General features: G+C 37.4%; 1 protein-coding gene across 1 annotated transcript in view; it reads left to right on the plus strand.

Moving 5' to 3' along the window:
• The window catches only part of LOC145685653 (G-protein coupled receptor GRL101-like), a 452,342-nt gene that overhangs the window by 202,717 nt on the left and 227,668 nt on the right, over positions 1-21,957 (plus strand). The window contains exon 7 of the mRNA XM_081758045.1: positions 11,973-12,089. Coding sequence (XP_081614171.1) covers positions 11,973-12,089 — 117 coding nt within the window. The remainder of the gene's footprint in view (positions 1-11,972; positions 12,090-21,957) is intronic.

The following is a 21,957-nucleotide window of genomic DNA, read 5'->3' on the forward strand; positions in this document are numbered from 1 at the left end:
GAATCTCAAACCAAACACTTCCTGTACATAAGTTCAGTATTCCAGCAATACACTTTAGTGCTCAGGATTACACTGACCTAATCAACTGAAAAGATCGCGAAGTAACTGAGCCACCCCTGACGTGCCATTTGTTGGAGGAAGATCTACAGAAATGTGTAACGGAAGGTTCATCTGTCCTCCTGTCTGTTTTTCATTCCCCATGTCATACCCAAGTAATCGAGAAGTGCGTTAAAACTGTTACCGAAGCTTCGTCTGAAGTGTGTAACCTTCGCGTGTAGGGTGTTTTAGCTCGAGATGGATTTATCAGAGTAATACTTTTGGATAGGTCAATTATGACCACATTCGAAACAAAATCTGAATATAAACCAAAGAGTTAAATATATATTTTTTTGTCCACCACGAAGTCCATTCGGTGCGATCTGGGATCGAACCAGCGACCCTGCGCATCCGAGGTACACGCTCTACCACTGAGCCCCGCGGCCCTGCTATCTCGATGCTGTATAAGTAAAACGTTCCTCAATGTGAAAAAGTTTCAACCCTGGTAATTATAGCTCCCAGAATTAAGCTGTCTCGTCTAGAAAATGAAAGAAAATAAATAAAAATGAAAAGATAAAGAAGGAAATAATGTCTGTAAGCAAAAATTAGTGGATACTAGTGACATGTTCCAATCTCAGTGTTTAAGCTACGTTTACTACAATATTAGGCCGCAAGGTCTTCATTTACGCTTGAGGCTCCCTCACACCTGTGATTCTCCCATTATATTGATGATCTCGTGAATAATTCCTCCATTAAGGCATTAGCGATAGATTCCATATATGTCTCGTTATCCCTTTGTTTAGTGATTCTCTGTAACAATCGTTCTTCCAAGTGAGAAGTTGGATAAACAAACGGTGGATTATCCGGAAAGCTATGCTTTAAACAACGATAGTGATTTATGATCAAGTATTTTCCAGTAGTTTAATATACAATGTGCTCTTGTATACAAGTCTGTTTGAAATGAATTTACTTCCTGGTTTTAACTGTACATAATTCATCGTTGGAATAAGCAGTAGATGTATCTCAAAATTTGTGATTTTAAGTTATCATAGTACCTTATAAGATTTTAGGACACTACCGTTCGCTCCGCCTTTTAATCAACTTCATATTTCCGAAAGGATGCCATCGACATTTACGATTATTAAGACACTTGCAGCGATCGGTAGATCACGTAAAATGAGATAAAGTGAAGCCACCGTCTCGCATGATTCTTGTTGCGATCGGTAGACCTCGTAAAATTACATAAACTGAAGCTTCTGTCGCCTATGATTCTTGCAGCGATCGGCATATGTCGTAAAATCAGATAAAGTGAAGCCTACGTCCCTATGATTCTTGCAGCGATCGGTAGACCTCGTAAAATCAGATAATGTAAAGCCTCTGTCGAATATGATTCTTACAGATTCTTACACTCATCAGTAGATCTCGTAAAATCAAATAAAGTGAAGCCTCCGTCGTCTATGTTTCTTGCAGCGATCACTAGATCTCCTAAAATTAGATAAAGTGAAGCCTCAGTTGTGTATTATTCTTCTAGTGATCCGTAGATCTCGTAAAAGCAGATAAAGTGAACCGACCGTGACCTATGATCCTTGCAGCAGGTATGTATTTAAAATTATATATATATAGCTATAGATATAAATGTGGATATAGGTATATACACATATCTCCGATTTCTTTATTACAACCCCTGAAGATGAATGCAATGTCTGAATTCGAAATATCAAGGTTCTCACTTAGCTGATGGGTCAAGGACACTTACTAGATAATCTCATAAAGAACATAAATTTAAAATTTGGGCTCGCTGCGTTCAACGGTGTAGCCTATAGGTGAGTGAACATAAATTACATAAGGAAAAACAGCCAAAGAGACATCCAAAAGTCCCTTTTCCGAAACGAAGAAGCGATGAAACATATAAATTCGTAGAAATCTTAAATTCGACTTGTTTTATGATTACCATCTCTCCTGTCGTCTTTCGAAAGTAAACATCTAAACAAATACTTTTGTAGAATATATTAACAGCAGGAAATTTGTCAGTTGGAGAATTACAGTGTTGTTGCTGTGTTAGCAAAGGTTATAAAGATAACTTTAAAAAGAGATATAATGTTTCGATCAGATGAAATCAGAAATATAACTATAAAGGTAATCAAGAAAGTTCTGTCGTTTTTTCACTCACAACCTTTGAACATCGATATGTCACCTATGACGTACCTGGAAGATCAAAAATAGTCCCCATCAGCATCGGCGACATTCTGCCAACGTTGTGGAAGGCCATGGATTCCGTAGTGGTAGAACTTGGTGGGTCGTGAAGCGAAGAAGGTATTAAGTGCATTTTGCGCCTCTACTATGGATTTGAACTGGAGTCCTCTAAGTGATTGTCCAAGGAATGTAACAAGTCATAATTGGACGGAGCAATGTCCGGGGAGTATAGCGGATGCAATAATATTCCCCGTCCAAGGCGTAGAATGGTGTCCCGGGTCATCCTAGCTACGTAGGACCCCTTTGTGATTCCAGAGTTTTGAGTTTTTATGAACACGGTTCAACTGCTGAGAGTACACAGTGGCATTGATACTCTGACCAGCTGGTAGCAGTCTCCGATGCACGATGCCACGAGCAGTCCACTAAATACACAGGAGGACCTTCTTCTGTTGCAGTGCTGCTCTTGGCTGTTTTGAAACCGGTTCATGGGATGCTAACCAATGATGACGGCGCCGTGCAGCTTTCTACTGGACCCACTTCTAATCTCATATCAATATCCTGTCCAGAAATGGCTTCTTCCTCAGACGAAACAGTAAAGAAACACAGGTGTCTGGTCGCGTTACCTTCTGACCCGGAATCAAATCATGTGGGACCCATCGACCCAACTTGTATTGCTTTCCAAGTTGAAGGAGGTACTGCCGAATGGTTTCCTCACTCACACTCAATTGTAGTCCCAATTTCTCACATGTCTGGCCACTGTTCATCTCAATTGCTGCCTGCAGATCTTCATGTTGTACATGTGCTGCTCTTCCAGCACATGGCGCGTCTTAGAGTGTTTCGTCACTGTCCTTAAACTTATTAAACCACCGCTGCACTGTCCTCGTAGTCACAACACCCTCACCAAAGGCCTGGCATATCTTTCGACCCGCTGTAGCGGCGTTTGACCCCAGTGACTACGTGCCGGAAGACGAACACGTGTACAAAATGAAAATTTTCAGGCAACAGGCAACAATTGAGTCGAGCAGTGACCAGGCATGTGAGGAACTGGGACCAAAATTCAGTGCGAGTTGGGAAACAATTCGGCAGCACCTTCAACTTGGGAAGCACTACAAGTTGGGTTGATGAGTCCCACATGATTTGACTCCAGGTCAGAAGGCAACACGACCAGACACCTGTGATTCTTTGCTGTCTGGTCTGAGGAAGGAGTCATTTTAGGACAGGGTGTTGAGATGTGATGAGAAGTGAGTCTTGTACGAAGCTCTACGGAGCCATCTTCATTGGTTATCATCCCATGAACGGTTCCAATACAGACGAAACCAGCACTGCACGAGAAGAAGGTACTCCTGTGTGTTTGGTGGACTGCTTGCGGCGTCGTGCATCGGGAATTGCTACCAACTGGTCAGAGTATCAATACAACTGTGTACTCTCAGACGTTGAGCCGTGTTGAAGAAAAACTCAAAACTATGGAGATAGCACTTCTGAATCGCAATGAGTTCTCCTGTTACGGGACATCGCCAAACTCCACGTGTCTAAGATGACCCGGGACACCATTCTACGCCCTGCATGGGAAACACTATTGTATTTGCCACACTCTCCGGACATTGTACCATTCGATTATCATCTGTTCCCTTCCTTAGACAATCATCCCATTATTCTCTTGTGTAAGGTATGCGAGTGTGCCTATGAGATTTTGCCACATCCTCCGTATTCCCCGGATCTTGAGCCTTGTAATTTTTTTTACTTAATATGAAACAGCTTTTGGTGTCGAGTATTTTGAAGATGACAATAACGTCACTTTAGCGACAGAAGCTTGTATGAATGCCCAATCTACAATTTTACAAAGATTGCATTCGCAAGTGCTTTCAGATGCTGGAAAATGTGAAACTTCGAATGATCAGTATGTAGAAAAAGACAATATTTCCGTCAAGTTTCGACTATTTCCAATTCTCCGAATTAGATGAATATGTGAATCTTTTGAACCTTCTTCGTAGGTGACATGCTTCTTGTACAGTCTTGGTAATATCTTTTGTAAATTTTCTCGAAAATTAGGCATGAGAATTTTTCACATATGACATTTCGTTAAGCTTGGTGAGATATAACGATTGATAGATGTTTCATTATTTAACACTTAGTACGTTTACCGTTATACACTGAATTAGTATCATTGCATTATCCACTTATGCATATACAGTGTTGCCACAGCCCTAGTTCTGGAGTGGGCTGAAAAATAGTACCAAATTGGAACAAAAAGGGCTGAATTCATGATACATGGCTTTATAACATGAAACTAAAAGAGGAAAAGTTCTAGAACACTCCCTTTCCCTCTTCCAGGAGTACTAATCAAGAAACTGCTCTGTTTAAAAATTACCTTTTAAAAATATCCAAATAGGAGGACCCCGAACAATTGTGGAAGTACATGAAACTTTTCTCGCACGTAGGAAGTATGACAGAGGCCGCAAATTAAAAGGGAAAATAGTTATCATCTTGGGTATGTATTGTAAGGAAATCAAACGCACCTCTATTTCAAAGTGACCAACAAACCAAAACGGTATTATGGCTATATATGAAAAAATGTATATGAAACGAGGAACAAATCAATTATCTCCAAGTTCTTGTGTAAACAGTGCGTTATAATAAAATATTAAAATATAAATTATTGCACTTTATTCAGACTTGTTTCACTACCGAGGAAGAATAATAGACTAAGAAGAATAGAAGGTAAATAAATTGACATTTGTAAAAAAAAGTAAAACCGGTCCAGGTCGTAAAACCTTCCCTGAAAGACATCACAACAGGCCCGTATCCAGGAATGTCTAGGGGGGGCTAAATTTTCGCCGGCCTCCCCTAAATTTTCACAGTAGGCTTCCAAATGAACTATAATATGGTTGGGTTGGGCCCCCCTAACTTCGGCCGCCCCTCTACATTTTTGGGCTGGCTATCGGCCTGCATCACAACAGATTATTAATAATTTTAGGTCACAATGGATGCATCCATTTTGCGTCATTTGTTTCCCAGCATAGTTCAAATTACGAATTTTCCACACAGAGTTCGTTGCCTTATGCAGTGCAGCGTCATTGTTTAAGAGTCCAACACACAGTATGAGTAACATGAGAAGTAGGAAAAGAATTAGTGACACTTTTGAAAATGTCACAATATTTGTTACATGGTGCTGAATTGTTAAGAATTGTACCAACTTTTTTCAGAAAAGGGGCTGAAAATGCTAGCGTGGTACCAACGAGCCGATGAATGACAGAAAGAGCTGAATTTGATACCACTGTGCTAAGTGTGGCAACGCTGTTCGATAATAGTACATGCAGAAGTAATCATCGATTTTCATGACCTAAAACCCGAAAATTGTTAAGTCTTGAGAAGATGACGTTTAGTTTGAATAACAAGATTACGTTTGAAGAAATCTTCTGCTATTTTTCTTGGTTAAAGAGAGAAATGTTAGGGAAACGCTTTAGTATAAGTCATCCACAGCTTTTCTCTTTTCAATTGTTTAATGGTTCATTATTTTAACGTAAGCATCTGTGTATTTTAATAACAATGTGTCGGGTATAAAATTAAAATCAACAATCTGAACGGACGTACATCTATTGAAAGAGTTAACTCCTAAATGAGCTAAATTGTAGAGCATAACAAATGTATTGCGATCCATAGATCTCACACGTTAATTTTTGAGAAAATTCAGCAACATTTTAAAACCAAAAATCATTGTTGTACAGGGCGGTCAGAAAGTTCCTGTACACCTGCACTTATTTCATCCCTAATACTTACAGTTATGTATTCAAAACGTCCATATCCGCACCTCCATTATCTTTGCATAGCCTAATATGCCTCCCATGTTTTACTACCTTTGCAGCTGTGGCTTCACAGCCTGAATGCTTCAAGCACACTTGCTCGCCGAGTATCAATGTTGAAGCACCGCTTCTTTCTGACGTTTGATTTGATAATTCTCCACAGGGCATTGTGCGGTGTCGTAATGTCCGGACTTCGAGACTGCCAAAGATAAGGGGTTGGTGAATTTGTGGACTCACTTCCTATCTTAAATATCTTAACATTATACAAACTGAGAAAAATCTGTTATCCGGACAGCGATATGTTGTACAAATATACGGATTCCTTATTTACTACAGAAATCAGTATGAACCATACGTTATCCATATGCTAGATACACACTGCTCTTCTTCCCGCTTAGATGTTACATCATGCCATTGCAGGATGTCTAACATCTGTCTTACGTATGGTACTTGTACTGATTATGGCCCGGGTCCCTAATACGGCCCACAGACAATATCTCTGCAGATTTACGTTGGTGATACTAGATGACAATATAAACTATGTCCTCATAACAAGCGTAAAATATTTGCGCGGCTCAGAGGACGTAGTTTATATTGTCATCTAGTAGCACCAACGTAAACCTGCAGAAATATGGTGGGTGCCCCATATTAGGGACCCGGGCCATAATCGGTACAAGTACCATATATTACCCTATATTATATAGGTCAGCTATGTGTTACATACATACATCTGTATGCGAGATCCTCGCCGCTTATATACAGTCATTTCCTTCTTACGGAAAGTACGTTTATTCGGAAAGTACGTTATATATGTCTATTTAAGAAGTTTTTTTGGGGGGGCGGGGGGTACAAGTGGTCCGAACGCGGTAAACACCCAGCATGGATGCTCCCTTGCGTTAACTCATTAGCCACGACGGAGGTCACTAGCAAAAGAAGAACGCATAGTATATGTAAATAATATAAATCCCAAAATTGCGATTACTTCTTAAATTCTAAGTTTTTATTAACGATAATGTTTTTGTAAAATGATATATACGCACACTCATGTCCAAAATGATTGTCGCATATCTATAACTGTCTTCTTGTAAGAACATAATATGATAATGCTTTTGCAGGGTACTTTTAATACTAATATTATGTGTATGATAGGGGAATGCATATTTATGGTAAATTTCATAGGAAAAGAATTATAAATACGAAAACTAGAATGAGTAAAACAAAATGTTGTTAAATGGACAAGAAAGTTTTATTTTCGTTTTATTGCTTTTATTTATTGCTCCTTTGACATTAAAATTTGGCACATACATGTCTGCTGATTATACACATTCTAACATTATAAGAAATATCGGGCGAATTCGTTATCAAATTATATTCCTACAACAACATATTTATAAACATGCGACAATAATTTTGGGCATGAGTGTACATCAATCAATAGAGGTGACATCTGACTGAACCAGAGGGTAAATGCTCATATGTAATGTTTGAGGAAATCAGGTAAAACAACATTTTTACTGTGCTGAAATATAAATTTCGTTCCAAATTAATATAATTGATCATTTTTCGTATGCTGGATTAGAATATTTTATTAGGATCACACAAGTAGGACCAACAAAATTGGCATGGCAGTACACCCCTCCATAAGTACGTTCGTTACACCTTACATTTGTGCTATAGTGCGCATTATAACTCGTGAACGGACTCATTTTTTTTTTTTTTTAATTTTAGTTTTTGCTTTTTGTGCGAAGGTAGAAGTTACACGTCTCCCCGTTAGATAGCAGCAAACGTCTTCCAGTTGGATGAAATTAACATTTCGACTGCGTGATAATTTCTACCGGCTACTATAGTTTATACAGGGTGTTTCAAAACAACACCGACAACTTTTGGGAGTTGATTCTTGACACCAAGAAAAGACACAAAGTATAGACCAACCTGAGTGCACAAATGCTTCTTTTCGGAGTTATAGGCTGCCGAAAAGATGAAAAAATGAAGTGTAAATGTCTATAGCTCCTAAATTCGTGACCTACCGTAGTCAGGTCAACACTTCATGGATTAGGAATTAGCATGCGCCCTATCCAAATATCCATGTTTCATAATCCTGCAGTACTTTCGCAACAGTTTTTAGAGATAGTTAGAGAGTCCTTCAATTTAAATGCCCGTAGCTAAACTCCCTCTACCTGGTATAAAAATTGTTGCGTGAGTGTCTTAAGATTCTGGAACATGGATTTTTAGATAGGGCATATTAGTTCCTAAGTGAAGTCTTGATCCGACTACGGTAGGTCCCATAGTTCTGGAGCTACGGACTTTTAAGATTCATTTTTTCATGTTTTCGGCAGCCTATAACTCTCCGAAAGGAAGCATTTGTGCACCCAGATTGGTCTATACTTTTTGTCTTATCTTGGTGTCAGGAATCACCTTCCAAATGTTGTTGGTGGTTTTGTTTTGAAACACTCTGTATATTTATATGTTAAAATGTGTAGAAAAAAGTACACAACTATTAAGTAGTAGATTGTTTTTCTTGTTATTTGTTTTCTAACATTGATGTAATACTACTAACAGTGGTTCGAATTGTACTTATAATTAATATTTAATTAGCATATTGTTTTGCTCTGGACGCTGAAATAGAACATACAAACGAAATGTCGAAATTATGCAAAATACCAACGTTTATGTCTGGACAACCACTTGCATTCCGGAGAATGTTACACCGCATGTGGTTACCTTTTGGGAAACATTCTTACTGATACACGACATCCAAAATTAGTAAAACAAGGGTACTGAATCAATATGGAGTGCGACTTGTGCGAGTCTCAACATTCACACAATTCGCTCACTATTTTTTTCTTAACTGGAAGTCAGTTTGTAACACCATATTGCAAGAAGTTTTTTTACTCGCTCTTGTTCGTGGATGTACAGCGCATCGGCTTCCAATAAACCCGTTTTAGCTACATGAAATACAAAACATGTCTAGCTTTGCGGTATGTACCAGGTTATTATTGAGTTGCATTCACATACATCCACACAAACATATACGCGTAGCAGTGATAATAATTGAAACATTTGTATATGAATAGAGATGGAAGCAATATTGTACTTAACATTTGAAATTCTTGATAATACAAAGCCAAAAATTTCATTAACGGTTTTGATTAATGGTTTACACGGGAAATGCAATGAGTCTTTCTGTTCAAAGGAATTAGAAAGAACTAGAAAAGAGAATAATACCGTCTCTAAGTTTGAATCTTAATTGAATGTTCCACTTCATAGGCCGATGGCAGCCGTTTAATATTTTCGTGGATATGATTTTCATCTGCTCATATTGATTCTAGATATTTGAAAGTATCTACTTTGTCGAAAGTTTTATTTGATATTTTAATGCATCCATAATTTTCAGTATCTAGAATAAACACGAAAAATTACAACAAATCGAACCACATGAACTCCAACTATAAATTGTTATATATTTTTTGTGTTTTATTTGTTGTATTTTTTAAAAAAAATAAAATTGTCCCTGTTTCCAATTAAAATTACTCTACATTATTACGTGAAGCCATATATGTGTGTTTGTTATATGCAAATTTTGATTACCACGTATCGTCCGTTTTTCTCCTAAAAATAGTAAAATATTTCTCTTTTTTTTTTTGAAAACTCTGGCAATCCCCTCTGGATGTTCCCTTGGTACATATCACATGGGACCATGGATGTAAAGTTTGTCCCAAAGCCGTATAACTGTCACAACATACAGAGCATACAGACATCATGAAAGTTGTGGAAACATGATAGTGTGTATATGTATTATAATAATAATATACCAATTCAACTTGAAAACTGAACACAAATACCATCTGTTAAATTGTATATATGTTTCTTGGATAACTCTACTGTGAAATTATAACGTAATTGATTTATATTTATCTACTAGTTTTATTAACTTGTCCCATACATACTTTGATTAAGTCCTTACACATACTCTAAAATTTATCTTTATTTTTTTAAAAAGTGAACAAAATAAAACTTAGATGTGTTATAGTCAGTGGCGGATATAACCGGGGGTTGAGGGGCAGTTGTTTAATTGATAGAAATAATTAAAGTTATTATTTATATATTTTTGAAAGTTTACAGTAAGCGTTGCTTTTTATTCTTTGTTGGAAAATTTTTGAAATATTAGATATAGTTTCAGTTTATCTGCTATACAATGTGTAAAACAATATTTTAGGTCCACAATGACGACATCCAACACAGCTATAATATCAATCGGGAGAGAGTGTTAAGTTAAAAAGTTCTGCAGGACCCATGAGAAATTTTAAACTCCTGATATGCCTATCATAGTCTGGGTCTTGGCTCCCCCCCCCAGTTTCTACATTTTAAATCCGCCACTGGTGATACTGTCATTGTCTAACAACTGTATTAAATACGACTACCTCCATTGAAGCACAGTATGTTTTTACTGAAATTCTTTATTGTTGTTAGAATAATTATTAATAACAAGAAGTATCCTCCACTGTAAGTTAAAAATTAGGTTAGATTTGGTTACGTTATGTTACGTCTAAGTACTTGCATAATTCATTTCTCCTGTAAATTTTGTGTGTGTGTGTGTGGTTTTTTTTTACGTGCTTCTGGACCCCTTGTACTAAACATACTCCAAAATGAAATATGCTATACATTTAATTCAAAATAATTTTTACTAATTTTCTTGTGACATTGGGTTTCAACTCTAGCACCGTTTACTTAAGAGACTTTAATATAGTAAACTTATGTATCTAAATTGCAGATATTTACAATGCTCTACATGTGGAAAGGTATGACAGGTATTTTAGAACTTGAAACATAGATAGCAAAAGACAACCACGTCCATTATTACTTATTATTACGTAAGAAGTAACACTACTTTGACTTTACTGTATGTGAATTAATTACATCAAATTGAAGTAAACGCAACAGAGTACTGGAAATAAAATACTATTCAAACGCAATAATGATTTTCTTGCCTTAAGGTTCTTCAACCACTATAACTTGGGAAGTTATTTTATGCTTTTATCTATGTATATTTTAGCAATTGATTCTCTCGACATCCTTCGCAATGACTGACTCAGAAAGACCGTCTTAATTCATGTCATACAGCAAGAATATTGAATTACCTTATAGTACGGAAATAATAACTTCGTTGGCTTCCCGCGAGAAGTTGTAGCGATGTTTATTCGGAGTTGCTAGCTTGGTTACTCGTGGCTCATTGTACGCAGTACACGGTTGAGGTTGAGTGACCTTGTGATGAGTAAATTAGGCAATTCTGAATGGTAGTGATTGGCTATCCTTTTACCACACCCCAGTGACGAGCAGGTACAAGCGCGGGAAGCCAACAGCGTTATATCTTTTGAACTATAATTTTAAATAGAACATTTACACTATAATCACCAGCGTATAGGCCTAAGAGCTTCGTGTGTAGAACGATAAATTTTGAGGACCGAATCATGATTCACGACTGCTTTAATTTTATGACGTTCCCTTTATTATTTAGAGATGTAAACAATGCTAAACGAGGGGCAAGGTAAACATTTTAGGGCATTTTACACGACTTGTTATGCGGGTATCATATTTTAGATATTAGAAGGTTATGCATTTTGATTATCGACAAATGTTGAATAAGTGTATGGAGCTTCTGTGTGCCTAGGGGCGGAAAACATGTAAACACCCTATTGATTATACGCCTAATATAATATGATGCAAAAAGTCTCTGCAAAGTTAGAATCTATTTCTGACAGTTTTATTTCTATTGCGTCGCTTTGTACTTGCGGCATCGAGGTATAAAACCTCGAATTGTGTTGTGAATAATCCTGTATACTGTATTTGTACTTAATAGAATTCTAATTTGATTGCGGTTTTGCAGTATAAAACTTCCTTCAGTTCGTCTTTTTATTCTATCTTTTTTCTTCTTTATTTTTCCAGTTATTTTGACAAATTCTCGCTGTGTTCCGCTGCTCTCCACGTTCGAGATTGTAATCCTAAAGGAGATGGCATATCCAGTATCGACCACCTGTTGGCCAATCCAGTTCTTCGTGCGAGGTGAGTGTTTCCATATCCTGAATAATTTCACTACGTTTGGCTGTTGTGGCGAACATTTATTGAAGATTTTAAGCAAGGTCAAAAGAAGTACTGGATCTAGGTAAGAGGAAAAAGATGGGTAAACTTCATATTCACCAGATAGTGTTGGTAAATAGGGGTTTACCTAGCGTTGTGAGGACAAATGGGGAGGTACTTGAAAGAAAAAAGAGAATTGCGATCTAGAAAGCTAGTATTAACGCCCTTGTGCTGAGAACATATCATCTTTGAGGCCCTTTTTGATTTTGGGGAAGAGCCAAAAATCCGCTGGTGCTTTATCCGGTGAGTAGGGAGGCTGGTAGAGGAGGGGAATGTTCGTTTCTGTAGCCGTTTTGTCATCGTAGAAGATATCCAAACCAACGCGACGGCTGAACTGTGGAACATACCAAGACAGGACTTTCAGCGTTGTTTCCAGCAATAGCAGGAGAGGTCGAAGAAGTGTGTGTGCTCAAGGCCTATTTCGAAGGCGATAAAGTGAATGTGTTTTCAAGAAGCCTATTTTGAAGGCAATTAAATGAATGTGTTTTCAAGAAGCCTATTTTGAAGGCAATTAAGTGAATGTGTTTTCAAGGAGACTATTTTAAAGGCAATTAAGTGAATGTGTTTTCAAGGAGACTATTTTGAAGGCAATTAAGTGAATGTTTTCTCAAGGAGCCTATTTTGAAGGCGATTAAGTGGATATTTTCTCAAGGAGCCTATTTTGAAGATGATTAAGTGAATGTTTTCTCAAGGAGCCTATTTTGAAGACGATTAAGTGAATGTGTACCTATATTGTGATAATAAATAGTTACAACGAGATTCCACGAAATTTTTGACTGCTCCTCGTATTTCTATTTAATTTATACATAGTGTTGAAGCAATAATTAGCAGCACTGAAATTTTGATTCACGACTTAATTTAGAATCCGAGTCACTTGAGCTCTCACCTGAACTCAAACCCGTGTCTGCTGTCCCGAAGACCAGCTATAACCAGGAATGAAATCTGCTTTGAAACTACTGCAAAGATATCATTTCAATAAATATTTGATCTTTCCTGACCCTGAACTACATAATAATAAGCCTTCTCTTTATCTATTCGTTTTCAAAAAAAAAAAAAAAAGTCTGTTAAAACCCTATGCTTTTTTCCGCGTCCGTGATCAAGCATTAATCGGAAAGGATTAGCAATGCATCTTTTGCATTAATAACTGTCTGGCATGTTCATGTGTGGTATCTTAATCATATAGGGAAAATCCGTCTGATAACTAGTGGTTCCATGAATTAGGACACGAACACAGATCCATACATGGTAGTTTTACATATATTGCATACGCAGTTCTCGTAAACATATTCAGGCCCTATTCAAGTAAAATGGAATTCTGGAAGTTAGAACACCAAGTAACGTCGTGTTAAATCACCAGTATACGAGGTATGATCGAAAACTACGGTGACCATTTTATTAGAAACAATGTAACAAGCTTAAATGGAACTGATTTAATCTCCTTCAAAGTATGCCTACTGTTCTTGGCTAGCAATGCACTATCCCAATGTTGAATCTGTGAATAGAAGCATTTCTGGAAGGCTTTTTTCGGAAGGGCGTATAGCTACTCTGTCTTGGCCCTCTTAAGAGGCCTTATCGCCTGCGAAATTAAAACACCGCTAATTTTACATTAATTATGTGATATCTTCAAATAGATAAAAGAAAATCAAAATATGGAACAAGATCGCCCTAGACAATATTATTTTGCATGTGGTATCGTTATCCTGAGTCACCTAGTAGCTTTCCGTTTACAGCCATTTTGAAACGCGAAAATAAAAGTCGATTTTCTAAATGGTTGGAAATCGAATGCAGATCAGTGAGTCGTGACAACGGTATCTCATGTAAAATAATATTGTCTAGAGCGATCTTGTTCCACATTTCGATTACCTTTTATCTATTTGAAGATATCACGTAATTACTGTAAAATTAGAGGTGTTTTAATTTCGCCGTGATAGGGCCTCTTAATGTCAGGAATGTCATCATTTTTTTCCCTTTAAGCACGGTTTTAATTTTTGGGAAGAGCAAGAAGTCACATGGTACAAAATCTGGTTTGGCGGATGTGGATGGACAGCAACACCTTTTCCTGCCAAATGTTAGCGGATCAAAAGAAAAGTGTGGCACGGTGCGTTATCTTGATGAAGAACAAAACCATTTGCACATTTCATCGGCGGTTAAAATGCTCTCACGGACTCATATGAGATGTTTATTTCTTCGGAAAGTTCTCGAATAGTCATTCATCTGTTTGAACTTAACATCTGTGCCAATTTTTGCACGTTTTCATCTGTTTTTGACGTCGAAGGAGGTCTCGATCGTTGCTCGTTTTCAACTGACTACTTCCCGCTTTTAAATCTCTTACACCCAGTGGCGGATCTAGAAAGTAAAAACTGGGGGGGGGCAGCCATGACCCAGACTATGATAGATGTATATATAAATTTTCAAAAATATATAAATAATAGCTTAAATTATTTTGTCATTGAAAAAACTGGGGGCCTAGGTCCCCGGCCCTGGCCTAGATCCGCCACTGCTTACACCACTTTTAAACAGTCTTCAATACCACCGCTCCTTCGCCATACACTGATTTTGACATTTCGTGAACTTCTTTGGTACCTTTTTTGTAGCTTAGAGCAAAACTTAATGTTGGTGCGCGACAGATACTCTTTAACACGTCCTCACTCTTTTGTCTCTGGAAGCCAACTAACATGTCACAACTCGTTCAAACTCGATACTGACTGTAGCAAAGGTTTAGGCTACCGGAAATGAATAAAACATTGATAGATTGCACTGTGCAACTACATTCACCGTACTTTGCGCTCATACCTTGTACTTTAAGGAATTTGGGTTCTATTTCGTTTATGTTATATTTCGTTTATTTGGGTTATATTTCGTTTATGTTATATTTCGTTTATGTTATATTTCGTTTATTTGGGCCCTATTTCGTTTATGTTATATTTTGTTTATTTGGGTCCTATTTCGTTTATGTTATATTTCGTTTATTTGGGTTCTATTTCGTTTATGTTATATTTCGTTTATTTGGGTTCTATTTCGTTTATTTGGGTTCTATTTCGTTTATGTCATTTTTTCCTAATTAATGTTTATAATATTAAAGTTTACGAAAGTATGGTCAAAATTTCATCCAAAGATAGGAGCTATATGAATTGATGTCTCATCAAGCTGAACTAAAGAACATAGTTGAAAGTCAATCCTCATGCGTAGTTTCTAAGGAAATCAAGAGAAACGAATTTGTGTGGCGCTAAAAGAATCGTGACACATCGTTTGCCCTAATCATTTGAAACGGCTACAAGATAAAGGTATTACGTAACAAATTGCACATTTCGGGAAAATTGACTTTCACAATCTTTCATATTTTCCAAATCTCTTTACTGGGGTAAGGACTCACTAAATGATGTGCTATGTAGTATTACTAACATATAATACGTACATAAACAACCATAATTCAACGTTTCGAAAAATGTAACATAACACCTTTATCCTCTAAGTGCTTCAATGATCTAATTTAGTTATGACTGGTAAACGATAACATTTACGTCCGCTACTCTTAGGTGACAATAAGGTTACAGCATGGGAAAACAAAAAATAAAGAAAATGTGCTATCTACCCCACCTGGACAGCAGTCTTCTTTGACTATGCCGTACGGGAACGAACGTAATATACGGAGAGTATATTATCATTGGCCGGTGAACCTTCTCCCAGCCTCTCACCAATCGGAAGAGTATTCAATTTTAACTGAAAATTTACGATTTTTCTGAAGTTAATCAAAAGTAACCTACGTTAAACTCAACTTTATAAGAGCTTATGAATTAAGGCAAAGTATTTCAATAAGCCAAGGGCTTGGAGTTTACATTTAAAGTTGTGAGAGTTACACAAGCATAAGAGAAACTAAAGAAGTGATTAATAGATGGCGTTCTACAATTAGACGTAAGAATTTACGTAAGAATTTAATACTTTCAGTCTCCAACTCATTCCTGTCTGTTCTGAAATTTCGTTGGTCGTGAAACAACGATAATCGTTGATGTTTTGGTGGATTTTTTCAATATTTTCCTCATTTTGAGATTATACAAAATGAAATCTTTAGTTTACGTCCCACGATTATATCTGTTAGGCCAAATTAGACAGTGATTATGAGAGATGAGTGAAATGGTTGAATGAAGAAAGTAGGAGGAAACGGAAGAACCCCGAGAAAACCCACGAACACGGTGTTTGTCTGCCACAAAGTCCACACGGCGCGAGCTTTTGAGATGATGAAGAGCGTCCAGAACGAGGATGATCTTCAACATTAATCTCATCATGTTTCAACCACTCGGACCACTGGAAAACTGTTTCAACCTCTCATCAGACCCGCAACAAGAGGGGGGCTAGGCTTTTCGGGTTGCCTGCCCCCTAAACTTTTCGTGGCCCTCCAGACTTTAACACAAAATGTTATTATTAATACAAATAAACACAATTTAGCCATTTCTAAGAGAATTTTTAATGAGTTGCCCCCCCTAGCATGTTCATAGCGCCCCAAAACTCTGTGGCTGGTTGCGGGCCTGGCTCTCATAACATTCTCCTTGAAAGTCTGTTAAAGCATTTGATAAGTTTCCGTTGCAAGCAAGAAACAGATTTTCTAACGTAGATTTTGTTCCTTTAAATGTCTTATAACAATTTTGCAGACGGCAGATGAAAACAGTTGAGAAAAACAACAGTAACGGCAGATAAAAACAGTTGAGAAAAACAACAGTAACGGCAGATGAAAACAGTTGGGAAAAACAACAGTACAATCAAACATCAACCTTCTCCGCAGGCGCCGCTTGGATAACTGATTTGAGAAGGTTTCTACAAGACCTACCTAGCGGAAAAACTCTTTACTACGCCTAAGAATGGCCGTGGACTTTCAATCCGGTTTTCTTGGGTTCCCCCCTCGTATACACAGTGATTCCAAAGTTTATCTAATTACTTCTAATATTATTGAGATTTTTTAGGTTCACCAAGGCAAGACCACTATATTCTTGCAGACAAAGGAAGGGGCATAACCTTAACGCGGTCGTTTCCCAGTGATCCATAGTTGCTGCATGATATTATTTAAATATCGTATTTACAATAGCGGAATTAGCTTCTCGAGTCTATAAGATTGTTGAAAATGGCCATATTACACAAATGAAACAAATGAAGATATTTCGCATATAAAACGAAAGTACTGCAAATTTTAAGAAAATACAAATATAACTCTTTACGTGCTTTATGTGCCACTTTGAACAAAATAAATTTACCTGATTATTTACATAGTGTAAATTAAACGAAAGAACAATCAATAATCTAATAATGTTATCACACACAATTTCTAATTATGTTAACGAAATGCCACTCGAATTATTTTTACATTTTCCTATCTCTCACTTACAAAACACTATGTTTATAAATCACTTTAATTTGGGTTTATATTTGTTTAATATCAGTTCGACCTATTATTCGAAAAATGTTCCTTTTGGTTAGATTTAATGTGCAAACACAGGTAACACAACCAGTAGCGTCATTTCATATTTGGCTTGGGGGGGGGGAAGACCCCTTGATATCAGTAAAATTTCCCGTTTTTCACTCAGTTACTACTATTCTATTGATAAAATCTATATAAATCTCAAACTCGGGGGGGGGGCAATTGCTCTCCCTACCCCCCTAAATGACGCCCCTGAACACAACAATTCATTCGACTGTTCATATTCAACACGTTTAGAGGTTTAATTTAGATACATTTAGTTGGTTTCTTATTCTTCTTCAGGCTGAAGGTAAGTTGCGCAATTTTTTGTATTCCTACAAGATAGATGTCAGCATCTGTCAGTCATACACTACAAACCCACCTGACCGCCAGAAGGTTGTTACTATGACAACTAAAACTAGCATTACATTGAAACTTCTTTAGACTGGAATTTTTTTTCCCTAAAAATATTAAATAAAATTGCGCCACACCAGTCATGAATAACCAATGTTCTGAGATAAAGTCAATGACTTTATTTTAAAAAAATGAAATGAAATTTTTGAGTTTTACATCCCACAGTTATGCTAAAGGAGACGGTGAAGATGAGAAATGAACAAAATGATGTAATGAATAAAGTGGGAGGAAACGGGAGAATCCCGAGAAAACCCTCGCACACGGTGTTTGTCCACCACAAAGTTCACTTGGCGGGAGTAGGGTTTGAACCCAGGACTCCAAGCACCAGAGGTGAACGCTATACCACTGAGCCACCGCGGCCCACGACTTTATGTTCAGCTCAAAATCTAATGAAAGTTATTTCAATCCGAATAAACCCAGAATACGTATATATGTAATCCATATTTAATAACAGGTAGTGCAATCAATTATCTAATGCAGCGGTTCGTAAACCTTGTAATTTCGAGCACCCTTAAAATATGATGAGAATTTTACCTAACCCCTAAAACATTTCTTTAACAGCAGGCTAAGAATTATATACCTCTATAATCGGAAACACACTTAATTGTTTGCGTACTTCCACAAAACATACAAACACCAAATTTTGCATACTTGTTCGTCATGGGATGTGAGTAATGGGAAAATTCCGATATCACGAAAAAGGCGACATTTTCCATGTAAATGAAGTGTCGAAATGTTTCGTTGTTTTGAAATGCTGGTTTTTAGAGTAGTTCCGCACACCATAGAAACGTCATATTTTGTCAGGCAGTGAAGCTAGGAACATAGTTTATGATAGAAAAAAGAGCATTAAAATTCGTTTTCGTTTCGCGGCGCAAATCGAAAAAATGTGAAATTTGTAATGGCTGTATCTAGGAGGTAGAAATTTCGAGGTGATGTTTATTCTGATGCGTAGTTTGCGAATCCGCCCTTAAACTTGAAAAAAATAGTCATGTTCGGTGTAAGAAAGTGCTAGGAATATTATAAGGGGGCGTCTAATTCTACACAATTTGTAGATATGGTGGAATCACGAAATTGCGTTCAAGTGTGTAGAGTACAGTGCATGTGAGGGGAAAATTCCGACATGTTGGAAAAGCCGTCATCTTCGATTCAAAATGGCGGCTCAAAAATTTGTAACCATGAAAATTGTAAGATGTGCTCTTGGTAGGTAAGCCAGGTTTCGCTATGTTATTAAGGACGTAGTTCAGTTTAAGTGAAGAAACAAATCATTGGAGAAGTCGGCATCTTGAATTCAAAATTGCCATATTTTTGAATTGCCTTCATTTGGCCTCTTATGTGGTATATTAAGAAGGATAGAACAACCAGAATTCAAAGTAGTAAGTTAGCTCCGCGGTAAAGTGTCTGGTTTCTGAGTAGCAGGTCTGAGTTCGAATCCCCGCCCACCTTGTTTTATCTTGCGTTTTCTTTTCTTATCACGTTGCTTTGTTTTATCAAAATAATTTCTGTTGTCATTGCGTGAACAAAATATTTTCGTTATTACAGACATAGACGGAGAGAATATATTTGTACGCTAACTGTTGAGATGGTCTCGAAACTAGGCAGTATGTTCGTGTAAAGTTTCGAGACGATACTGAAGTATTTAAAATCAAACATATGTAGCATTGGAAATGGAGCATCACCAGTGTCTCTATCGGAAGCAATGTTCGGGGGGGGAGTATTACCCCGGGGGCACTGCTGATAACATTCTATTTGTTATTGTATTATATACGTATTATTTTGATCTCGCCAGGGGCGCTCTGAGGAGGCAGTGTTCCCCAAAAAGAGTCTGAAAGAAACAATGGGCATCCTTTTCACGATGTAGTGTCCATACAAGACAACAATACATTTTGTCTCGCGACAACAGTGTCTACTTCAAACCGGAAACGATTGCAAAATATCTCTCTCCCTTTTATGTCCCTCGTTAAGATACCTGCGTATACCAAATTTGGAGTGAATACCACAAATGGAAAGTATAAAATATTAATTTTAAGAAAATACACACACATACAGAGACGTACACAGGGGGTGGTTCCTGGGGGTCCGGACCACCCCCGAAATTCAAACTTTTGTGTAAATGTAGCCTAATTTTTGGGACAAGTTTAGGAATTTCAATATAAAATACACAGATATTGAGTTTGGACCCCTCCCGAAATAAATTCCTGCGTACGCCACTGCACACACACGCTCATACACACACACAAGTGGGCCCCTCTTGAAAATTGTCTCGTCGGCAGCGTACATATTTATAATATATAAGATACGTGGGAAAGTGCCCCTTTCGATTTAATAGTTTTAGTTGCGGGTCCGGTTGGAATGAAATGCCATATATGATAAAGTCAAGCTTATTTTCAATCACCTATGCTATAAAAATAAACTTTCAAAGAAAGAAAAAGTGACAGAAAAACTTGTTGGGATTCGAACGCAGGTCTCCCGCCTAGTAGGCTCATGTCGTTCCCCTACACTACTCAATTCCTTAGATTCTGGACTTCCGACCTACTGCTCACATAGTACTGGTACGTAGCGGGCCCGCTTCTGTGGAATTATATACCTCTATAATCGGAAACACACTTAATTGTTTGCATACTTCCACAAAACATACAAACACCAAATTTTGCATACTTGTTCGTCATGGGATGTGAGTAATGAGAAAATTCCGATATCACGAAAAAGGCGACATTTTCCATGTAAATGAAGTGTCGAAATTTTTCGTCGTTTCGAAATGCTGGTTTTTAGAGTAGTTCCGCATACCATAGAAACGTCATATTTTGTCAGGCACTGAAGCTAGGAACATAGTTTATGATAGAAGAAAGAGCATTAAAATTCGTTTTCGTTTCACGGCGCAAATTGAAAAAATGTGAAATTTGTAATGGCTGTATGTAGGACGTTGAAATTTCGAGGTGATGTTTATTCTGATGCGTAGTTTGCGATTCCGCTTTTAAACTTGAAAAAGATAGTCATGTTCGGTGTAGGAAAGTGCTAGGAATGTTATAAGGGGGCGTCTAATTCTACACAACTTGTAGATATGGTGGAGTCACGAAATTGCGTTCAAGTGTGTAGATTACAGCTCATGTGAGGGGAAAATTCCGACATGTTGGAAAAGTCTTCATCTTCGATTCAAAATGGCGGCTCAAAAATTTGTAACCATGAAAATTGTAAGTTGTGCTCTTGGTAGGTAAGCCAGGTTTCGCTATGTTATTAAGGACGTAGTTCAGTTTAAGTGAAGAAACAAATCATTGGAGAAGTCGCCATCTTGAATGCAAAATTGCCATATTTTTGAATTGCCTTCATTTAGACTCTTATGTGGTATATTGAGGAGAATAAAACAAACAGAATTCAACGTAGTAAGTTAGCTCCGCGGTAAAGTGTCTGCTTTCTGAGTAGCAGGTCTGGGTTCGATTCCCCGCCGAACCTTGTTTTATCTTACGTTTTTTTTCTTATCACGTTGCTTCGTTTTATCAAAATAGTTTCTGTTGGCATTGCGTGAACAAAATATTTTCGTTATTACAGACATAGACGAAAAGAATATATTTATACACTAACTGTTGATATCGTCTCGAAACTAGGCAGTATGTTCGTGTGAAGCTTCGAGACGATACTCAACTATTTAGAAAGAAACATACGTAGCTTTAGAGGTGGGGCAACACCAGTGTTTCTCTCAGAAACAATGTTCCTGAGGATCACAGTTAGTATTCCCAGGGGCACTGCTCATAGTATTCTATTTATTATTCTATTATACACGTATTATTTGGTCTCCTGTGGGGGCACTTTAAGAGCCCCAAGGAGGCAGTGTACCCCCAAAAAACATTTTGGAAAAAAACATTGAGCATCATTTCCACGATATAGTATACAGACGAGACTAAAATACATTTTGTCTCGCGAGGATAGTTTGTGCTTCGA

Source organism: Thermobia domestica, chromosome 5 (assembly GCF_964235325.1).
Source record: "Thermobia domestica chromosome 5, izTheDome1.hap1.1, whole genome shotgun sequence".
NCBI classification, from domain to species: domain Eukaryota; kingdom Metazoa; phylum Arthropoda; class Insecta; order Zygentoma; family Lepismatidae; genus Thermobia; species Thermobia domestica.